Source organism: Epinephelus moara, chromosome 6, assembly GCF_006386435.1.
Source record: "Epinephelus moara isolate mb chromosome 6, YSFRI_EMoa_1.0, whole genome shotgun sequence".
Taxonomy (NCBI): Eukaryota; Metazoa; Chordata; class Actinopteri; order Perciformes; family Serranidae; genus Epinephelus; species Epinephelus moara.
In genome coordinates, this window is record NC_065511.1 from 30,557,283 (window position 1) to 30,567,255 (window position 9,973).

General features: G+C 43.7%; 1 protein-coding gene across 1 annotated transcript; it reads right to left on the reverse strand.

Moving 5' to 3' along the window:
* Window positions 1-3,247: 3,247 nt before the first annotated feature.
* On the reverse strand, window positions 3,248-9,679 carry sbk3 (SH3 domain binding kinase family, member 3). The gene is made up of 4 exons (XM_050047466.1): window positions 9,318-9,679; window positions 5,637-5,784; window positions 4,960-5,162; window positions 3,248-4,279 (listed from the first exon to the last, which is right to left on the reverse strand). Exons 1-4 carry the CDS (start codon window positions 9,321-9,323, stop codon window positions 3,521-3,523), a joined length of 1,116 nt encoding a protein of 371 aa, XP_049903423.1. The 5' UTR covers window positions 9,324-9,679; the 3' UTR covers window positions 3,248-3,520.
* Between the last annotated feature and the right edge of the window lie 294 nt (window positions 9,680-9,973).

The window sequence follows — 9,973 nt, forward strand, 5'->3', positions numbered from 1 at the left end:
ATCAGGTTTTGGATCGGCTGCAGATTGACTTGGCAGAGATGGCTGCCATCTTGTTCTTACATGGATTAGTGTATTGTGCTCTTACTGCCACTAGATGGCACAACAAAGTGTCCACAAACGAGGATAACAGGTCTGAGTTAAGTAGGATGAAGTAAAAGGTCAAGTAAACCCAAAATGTGATGTCCTCATGTGAGGACACAGGGTCTCAGGGGGGTAGAGGGAGGTGGTGGAACGAAGGCTGTGATGACAGTTTAGGCCAGTGGAATGAGACAGGTGCACATCTCATCCCATGCTGCCATGTTGGCAAGACTGAGGCAGTGAAATGCAGAAAGACTGATCAGCCTACAGCTGTTATCTGTGTGTCATGTCTTATGCTGTTGAGTTTGAATGTTTTTCACATTTATTGTTTCCATGCACTTCAGACCTGCTTCCCTGCTGAGATGAAAGCGGCTGGTAGCCTGTGTGCATTTTAGTATTTTGTAATAAAGTGTCTTTAAGATTATATATTTGTGTCTCTACAGAGCATCAGAGCTCTTGCTGTGGGACTGTTTGTGTTGTTTGGTTTTGTTTGGTTTGGTCTTTTTCTTTGTGTAGTCCGCCCTGCCCTGGCACCTCACTGAATTCTGACTCGCTCAGGTTAACCCCAGTCAGACAGTAAGGGCAGGCTTCAGGTGTGCTGTGATTGAACTGTTGAAACTTTGGTATGGTGTTAGCACATCGAAAGCAAGACGTATAGACTGCCGTGTGCACTGGTGTGACATTTGAACTTAAACCTTGCCGTGCAAGTGATAGCTGGGGGCCGATCCTGAGGAGGGTGAGGTGGGAGAACATAGACTATATGTCGAACTCCCTTACCTCATGTCCTGTCATTTCTTATGCTAGAGACCTGTAGTAATTCTCAAGTAATTCTAACATAAACCAAAAAATACCATTTATTTAATTAAATCAAATAAAACTCAGATGCAATTGTAGGAACTGAGTTTATTACATGCAACTACTGAGATGTTTCACCCGGCCTGACCTGGCTGACGTGCATGCCTCAGTTGATGCCACAGCTTCCTTGGTTGTGTTGTGTCAAATCCAATATATAGCCTATGCTTGACAATGGAAAAAGCTCTGCAATGCATCAAGAAAAAAATCTCTGCATCCAAACTTATTGTTTATTTGTTTATATATTACAAAATAAGTAAATAAGTCTAAAATAACAAACCCTCCCTTTAATCTTTTTGGCCTTGTTGCTGTCTCGGGGAAGTGTCTCTGTCTCTTAAAGAGAGCAGCCTATTCTTCAGTGATTGTTGCTTTTGTGCAGCCTTTGCCAGAGTTACCTGGATGAACACTATTTCCTTCAGTGTTAATTTCCCTTTTGTGTGAATTAGGCCACATTAAAATAGAATATTTATGTGATTTTTGTTCCAGGTGTTTTTGTTGCACTTTGCTGTGGCATGGTTAGTGTGGTTGTCGTTGGTTCTGCACCGCTATCTGTCTCTTCTCCGCCTGCGGATAAACACCATGCACCATAAACTTTCACACTAAGCTGAAATGAAATACGTGCTCATAATTTTGGTAAATAACAAAACATAGATAAACAATCTCATACTGTATTTTTGCTGTCGGTTATGGCGTGTTGTGTTTTGCCGCAGGCAGGGTTCAGTCCCTGCTCTTTCACATACATTGGAGCTCAGCAGGGTGGAGGAAAAAAGAAGAGTTGAGAACTGGAGACGGCTGAACTCCACATGTCTTAAAATGAAAGCTTTGTGAGTGCGACAGCTGACATTAGGATTGGATCCTCTATGCAACTCAATATACCTGATGCCAAAAAGTTAAAAAAGAAAAAAAAGCCTTGATCAGCCCCAATCTCGATCTCAAAGATTGAGATCAGGACATAATAACTGCTGATAAATTCTGTGTATTTCAAATATGTTGTATCAACATATTTGAAATACATATACATAAACTTTATTAAAGTAAATTAGATCAATTCTATTAGCTAGAATGTGATATTCTGAAGTTTATGTTCATGTGTTTGTGTCCACTTCCTGTTTTATTTTGAAATGTGTTCTCATTGTGTTTAGTATTTCTTCTACTTCCTGAGTTTTCCCGCCTTTGTTGATCACCTGTGTGTTGTTCCACTCACCTGTGTGTGGTTAGTAATCAGCCCTTGTGTATTTAAAACCCAATTTTTCCCACATTCAGTTGCCAGATTGTTGTAGTCACCCTACTGTGTTCTTGCCCTCTGGCCTTTTCCTCGTGTTTGATTCCTCAAATCTATGGACTTTGCTCTTTGTGTGATGTCCCTCAACGGATTTCTCCAACACATTCTCACCAAGACTTTGCTGCATATTGACGTTTGGTCATGGAATTTCCACATCCACATACGACGTGCAAGGTACACTGGGTGCGCCGGTTGTTGACGTTCTGGGACATTCTGTTGTGTTACATGCATTGACTTCTTTCAAAATACGCCTCCGTTTTCACAGGAAATTTACAGTTTACATACAGTTTCTTTCAAAATAAAGGCACTACGTCACAAATTGACATCTTTTTTCCTTCAACAACAAACACAGGATCAGATTCAGAAGAAAAATAACAGGGTTTGGCTTTAGAATCTTACGGGATGAAAACATCGCTGTCTCAGGTGGAAGTTGGTGTTTGTTAGACCCTTCCAACACCCCTCCCGCCCATCCCAGTCAGACTTTCGGCACCTTAACTTTTGTTCTTGTCCCATCACGTTTCCTCTGACACTGCTGGGCGCCGTTAAACTATACCAGCAGCCAGCCGCGTATCATGCCAACGTTAAAGGACGCCTTTTTTGGTTAGTTTCTGACTTGGCAAGTCACTGCCCAAGTGCTGGATTTCGACGTCTTCAGAGTAACACCGTGCTCATTTTTCTGCTTTTGCTGACTGCCTTCACGTGTATGACCCCTGACCTCTTAAGTAAAGATCTGGGTTTGATAAACTGTTGTTGGTGTTTTGTGTTTTTCTCTGCAACCGAGTCCCAGTTTTTTACTCAATCGTTTTATATATAGTTAAGTAAATGTATATAGTCTATTCATCCCTGTTTTATTTGATTTAATTACATAAATGGCACCTTTTTGGTTCATGTTACTTCTCTAAGGTTGATGGAAATGTTATATATATTTGAAATGTGCAAACCTAGGAGACCAATTCAGTCCTCTGAGTGTGATAATGAATGTGTAACTCATGAACTATATCTCACAAGAAGTTAAGTAAAAGTAGTTTATTTTTATCTAGACAACAATTCTCATACAGACTTTTAAAGGCACTATAATACAGCTCATAGTTTCACACATCAAACTTTCCTTGTATTACCTGTAGACACTTCCTTCATACATACACATATACAGTATACAGTATACACACTGGAATATATACAACAAGGGAAGTGGTGGCTGTGGTAAGGATATTTATAAAAATATGAAAATATAGCACCTGCTATAATCATAAACAAAAATACAATGCAGCAATGTTTTTCAAACATGTTACATCCATTAATCAAAGCTTATCTCTCCCCTCTCCCCTCCCTCACCAGCTCCTCTTCTACACCTCCTCCCTCCCTTATTTTTCTGGCTTCCTTCTCCGCCTCCTCTGCCTTCCTCTTCTCCTCCATCTCTGTCTCCGTCAGCCACGGCCCTCCCAGGTAGCTGAGGATCTCCTCGGGGCTCCCTCTGTGTTTGGGCTCCGGGTGGAGCAGCTCTTTGAACAGAGTCATCACAAGCGGGCTGAGGCCCTCAAACTGTGAGGGCGGAGGGTTGTACCTTTGGTTCTCCCTCATGATTGTGTAACTGTCTATTTCCTCCTCAAGCCTCCACTCACCATCCCTCATCTTCTCCTCGCGGTCAAACCACTCCTTGAATCTACGGTAGCCGCGGTCGTCGAGGGTGCTCTCCTCCCAGGGGAAGCAGCCAGTTAAGAGGCAATAGACGAGCACACCGAGGGCCCAGCTGTCAATAGTGGGCTCCACTGTTATCCAGATTTCCTCTATACTCTCCTCGGTCCCATCCCAGTCCTTCTGAGCCTTTTTTCCAGGCTCCACCTCAGGAGTGCAGAAGGGGGACTCGTACCAGACGGCACGAACGGTGGAGCCGATGGCCCGGGCGAGACCAAAGTCGCCCAGTTTGACCCAGCGACAGGAGCTGTCACACAGGAAGATGTTCTCAGGTTTGATGTCGCGGTGGACGAACCCCAGGGAGTGGAGGTGTGTGACGGCACCGCTTAGCTGGGCCATTACCCTCTGAACACGCTCTTCATCCACCCCGACCTGACACAGAAATCAGTCTGAATCAATATCTCAACATCAGAACACATTCTTTATTACTTCAAGGAATACTTCACCCACAACATGACCATTTGTTTATCAGTCATGCCATCTCACCTTGACCTCGTGAAAAAACTATTTCTCTTGCATGCTTCCACATAAAATGACAAACATATTGATTTATAACTGGAAAACAAATGGTCATTCTGTAGGTGAAGCACTCCTTTAATTCACCTCATATTAGACGTGTGGTTAGAGCACCACTGGCAAAAAGACAGGCAAAGTCTGCGTCAGCGAATGGGTTAGTGACGTTCTTGGAAACCCCTGCTTTACTTCATGTCCTCACATTTTAACAGGGTGTCCTTATCCTTATCAGAGCTCTATTATGTTACTGGCAGTGACACAAACACAGCGGAGGGTGAGCTGGAAGCCTTTATCAAGCTTGTCTCGAGTTTTTGCTGAGAGAAATGGGAGCTCCAAAGGGCAGGGTCAGCAGTTAGATTTTCCACGAAATCCCTACAGGAAAGCCACGCTGCTTAACGTAAAGCATTCTGAGTCTGAATTTGAGTCATTTTAAGACGGAAATTAGTACCAGAAGAAACACCCTCTTTTCTTTCTTTCACAATAAGAAGTATGCACAAACCATGCAGGGCGTCAACATGCCACAAATCAAGCAAACTGACCTCAGACACTATCACATTGTAGAGGTCGCCGTATAGACCAGCTTGCTGGGCAAACACATAGTAGGTGGGTGTGGAAAAGAAGATGCCAAGGGCCCGTGTCAGAGAAGGATGGGTGCAGTAGGAAAGGGACAGGTTGTATTCACGCAGGAAGGAGGTGAGCGAGGTCGACTCACGAGGAAAGAACTTCAGAGCCATCGGGGTTCCTGAAGAGAACGAAGCGAGACACCATGTGTTACAACATCAAATTAGCTCAGGTCAAAAAGCTGTCATCAGCGGTGGAATGCGAGCGTTGTCCATAAATCGATGCTGCGAACTAATATACCCTCCCCTCTGGGACGACTCTGTTACACGGCTACACTCCAGTTGTAGCAACTCGATCTCAGAGTATGCCCCAAAGCGCTTCATTACGGCAACAGAAGCGCAAAAGGTTAAGTGAACAGCAGCAAAAGGCAAATCTGTCGTCGCGTTATTGCAGCGCTGACCCCGAGCGACGTGTGTAGTTTCTTCATTAGAGAGAAACCCGAGCCTGAGGTAAATGTGCTGCTGTGGAGTTTCACCATTTCACCCATCTCAGATTTACATAGTTACACAACAAATCTGAACATCAGTTTCATACACTCTCGCAGACCGAGTGAACGGAGATGGTCATGACCTTTGACCTTGAGTCCTGCACTGACCTCTCTTTCTGTGTACGGCCAGCATGACCTTGCCGTAGGTTCCCTGTCCCAGGAGCTTCACCACCTTGAAGTGCTCGGATACCTTCAGGCTGGGAAGGGACTGCGCCGACAGGAAACATCGTTCGTCAAGCTCCTGAGCTGCTGCAGCCTGGACACACACACACACACACACACACACACACAAATCCATACTGAGTGCAATTGCATGATGCCTACAGATGATNACAGGAAACATCGTTCGTCAAGTTCCTGAGCTGCTGCAGCCTGGACACACACACACACACACACACACACACACACACACACAAATCCATACTGAGTGCAATTGCATGATGCCTACAGATGATGATTGGAGGAATTGGAGAAAGAAGATCCAGCTCGACCTGCATGTGTTGATGTTGTTGATAGATACCTACACAGAATAAATTCTGAATCTGTCACCTGAACCTGTGACATGTCTCGTTGCGCAACGAGGACTTCGTAACTTTGCATCTCATATATCTCATTAGTTTCAATGTGTCACTAATACTATTCTCATGAGGTTTGTTGTTCTCTCAAAGTTCATTTCTTTGCCTCCTCCTTCATAGTCTAAATGAATACCTCACCCACAAAATGGCCATGTGTAAATCAGTTAGTCATGCTGCGTTAACTTGAATTTGTGGAGAAGACTTTGTTTTTCTCGCATGCCTCCATGGAAAATGGTGAACATATTGATTTATTGACTCATTGGAGGTTTAACAACAGCAAGGCTGTATCCACCTCTCACACAACTTGTGCAGGATAATCCAAGTCTTATTTATCCAGTCGTACACTCAGTACTTCTCAAACACATGCATTTTCATGAAAACCTTACCATTTAAAACTATTGGATCCTGCACAAGTTGTGTGACTTTTCTCAGCGGTGTAATGTAACTAAGTGATCAAACTTTGTTACAGAACTTTTCTGGGAGTGGCTGTACTTCCCTTGAGTTTCTAAATTTCTGTTAACTTTCACTTTTACACCACTACATTTCCCTTAGCATCTTCATCATTTACTACAAAATAGAGAAAGGAGGGAGGAAGAAAGGAAGTAGGAAAGGATGGGTGGACGAGCTAAGGAAGGAAAGGAAAACTGGATTTTGTTCTTTAAATCTTTAAGTTGTGAACAAGACCTTGCTTTTCTTTAACTGTAATGAAGGCTCCATTGGTGGTGCACATGTTAAGAAGAAATATACTTCGCAATCCTTTTCTATTAACAGCATTTAGTTGTACTTTTATTTTCAATACTAAGATACTAGATCAGGTCGTCCACTAATCAGAAGATCTGTGATTCAATTCCCATTCCCTCCAGTCCCTATTTCGAAGTATCCTTGAGAAAGATACTGAACCCCAAATTGCTCCCAATAAAATACATTGTAAATGGACCTGCATTTGTATAGCGCAAAAGTACCTTTTGCACCACGAGTCACATTCACACATTCACACACACATTCACACACAGGTGGCTGACGCTAAGGTGCCACCTGCTACTCAGTTTTTAACACACTAACACAGATGGAACAGCCATCGGGAGAAATTTGGGGTTCAGTATCTTGTCCAAAGATACTTTGACATGCGGACTGGAGGGGCTGGCAATCTAACTGCTGATCTTCCGATTGGTGGATAATCCGCTCTGTGTGTGAGAGTGTGTGAATGGTTACTGAGTAGCAGGTGGCACCATGTATGGTAGCCTCAGCCACCAGTGTGTGAATGGGTGAATGTGACGTAGTGTAAAAGTGCTTCGAATGGTCGGACGACGAGAAAGACGCTTTACAAGTGCAGTCCACTTACTATTAACATTTGATATCATAAAATTACAGTAAATATCACTAAGACTTTAACTCGAGTAATATTCTAATAGGTGACTTTAACCTCTACCAAAGTCACTTTCTGGTGGAAGTGTGGCTTTGAGGTGCATCATCCACCACTGGTTTTATTGTTGTTAACATGATTACCAGTCAATCAATAAATCAATATGTTCACTTTTCTGCGGAGGCACGCAAGAAAAACAAAGTTTTCCTCACTAATTCAACACAGCCTGACGAACTGATCAACACATGGTCATTTTATGGGTGAAGTATTCCTTTAAAGAACGATCCACACGCTGTCCCAGCATGCATCTGTGAGAGATTAGTGGAACATATTGTGTTATGTTATCACATTCTGCTGCACTGGTGCGATCTTTATCGCACTATTGACGGGATCAAACTCTGGACGTCAGCAACACGATGTCTTATCGGAGCGATCACAACATTTGGCGCTGTCACTCAGTCTTCCAACATCGTTCACATCTACGATGACTTCCTTTGAAGTAGATCCCCCCGCCCCCACATACCCCGGCAAATTAGGGAAGCTGTGAACAGTTACCGCACACAGCTTAACACAAAAGATAAAGAGATAACATATTTTTACTTCTGACCTTCCATTTGTTGCGTAACTGGGATTAGCGGTCAGTCGGTTTAAGTTTTGATTCAATTACGTCCCTGCAAGCAAACATAACATATCAGGGTGTTACGATAACACGCCTGATTATGATCACTGACATTTTCCAATCACCAATAATCCTCTGATGGTGATAAGAGATCAAACAGTGCCATATGAGACTTTATTTTTGAGTTATTTGATGACAGCGGCTTAAAACCTGGACTTCAGTTATGAGTTACTGCTTGACAAACAAATGCATCTGATGTGCAGCCAAAAATAAGACTGCAGGTTTCAGCCAGTCGGAGAGACGTGCGCGGCGCAGATGTTCCCAAGACTGCTCTATTTTAAACAGAGCCGATGATGGGCCACTTCAAGATCAATGGCGTATAGATTGGTGCAGCTCCAGAACATCAACTTTTCACTGAGACTCACAGGCTGCTGAAACGCTGCGTCTGAGACAGCTTCCAAATTCAAAGAATGTTAAATTACCAAGGATTGTGGGAAAACAGACCGATTGTCATATGTTCGTCTTCACATTTTTAAAAACCCAAATCCCTGAATTCATACTCAGTTGGGTTTCATTCACACCGCTGTTAACAACATGTCAGGGTTATCACGTTAATACATTCTCCAGCTGCTCCTCATTTCACTCATGCCAGGAAGTAAAATTTATTACGTTTTGAGTTTTATCCAGGTCACAGTAACACCCAGAGATTTAGCGGCTCAGTTACATTCATCATCGCAAATGCAGCTGAAACATTTGTTGATATTCGCCACGGCCCTGTGAACTGAGGTGATTATTTATCAAACCCTATTAGTTATTAGCCCCTTCGCACAAAGCGACAAGTGGGCTGAGATTTTAAAAGGGGCTCTGCACAAGCCAACGTCATTAACAAATTTGAAGCGCTGGATGTTACAAGCTGAGAATCCTCTCAACAACATTGTCTCTCAAACCTTTGCAGCCTTGCAGTGATTTTGCAATAAACAGACACCAATGCATTTGTGGCATTCCTGCATGTCATCTCATCATAAAGCTGCAAAAACTAACATGTAATGTGATCATTAAAACCCTCAACAGTCTGCACACACAGGAAATAGTTGCATTTATGCATGTTTTTGTTTGGTTGCTTGTCTTGCAGCATGATGTGATGATTTTATGAGTATGAACTTGACATTTAAGTGTGCATGTAACATTTTGCAGCTGGATTCACCCTCACAGGAACAAAGTGCGATACTTACTGTCATGTTCTGCTCAGTTGGTTGATCTCTGTGCTCACTTTGTCTCGGCTCTTTTCAGCATCTACAGACTCCCTGGCAAGCTGCTGCCACTGCACCCAGCTACTGTTCTGTGCTGGAGCTCAGCTGTGTGCCCTCTGCTACACTGACAGTTCAACAGGAACTGAAGCTGATATTTTTGCCTTTGCTCCGAGGGTCCATGCAGTAGCACAGCAGCTTTATAGAGGAGGCTCATAGATGTTTACTGGAGACCTGGATATGAAGTCTGTGCTTCTCCCCAGGAGACACACACACACACACACACACACACACACACACTGAACTCTCCCCCTCTCTTTCCTACTCTTGTGCCAGCTCTCTCTCTCTCTCTGCCTCTCGTCTGCTATGCTGGCAAATACGCGTGAACCAGCTACAAGGCATTTCAAACCTCTCCCTCTCTCCCATGTGCCCCCTCTCTCTCTCCGGCTGCACAACAGTGTTAATATCCCACCGTTTCCAATCTGTCAGTCAGCCTGACCACATTAACCCGTCGCTCTCCTGCCTCCACTCTCCTCAGCTGTCACTCACTTTCAGCTAATCCAAATACACCCCCTCCCTCCTCCTCCTCCTCCTCCTCCTCCTCCTCTTTCCATGTCTCTCGCTCTTTCTCACCCTCTCAG

What these genes read in the sequence shown, in the direction of transcription:
- sbk3 (XM_050047466.1), bottom strand. An exon ending in GGCCGTACACAGAAAGAGAG is followed by an intron (nt 5,163 to 5,636) that starts GTCAGTGCAGGA and finishes CGTTCTCTTCAG; the next exon opens with GAACCCCGATGGCTCTGAAG. An exon ending in ACAATGTGATAGTGTCTGAG is followed by an intron (nt 4,280 to 4,959) that starts GTCAGTTTGCTT and finishes TTTCTGTGTCAG; the next exon opens with GTCGGGGTGGATGAAGAGCG.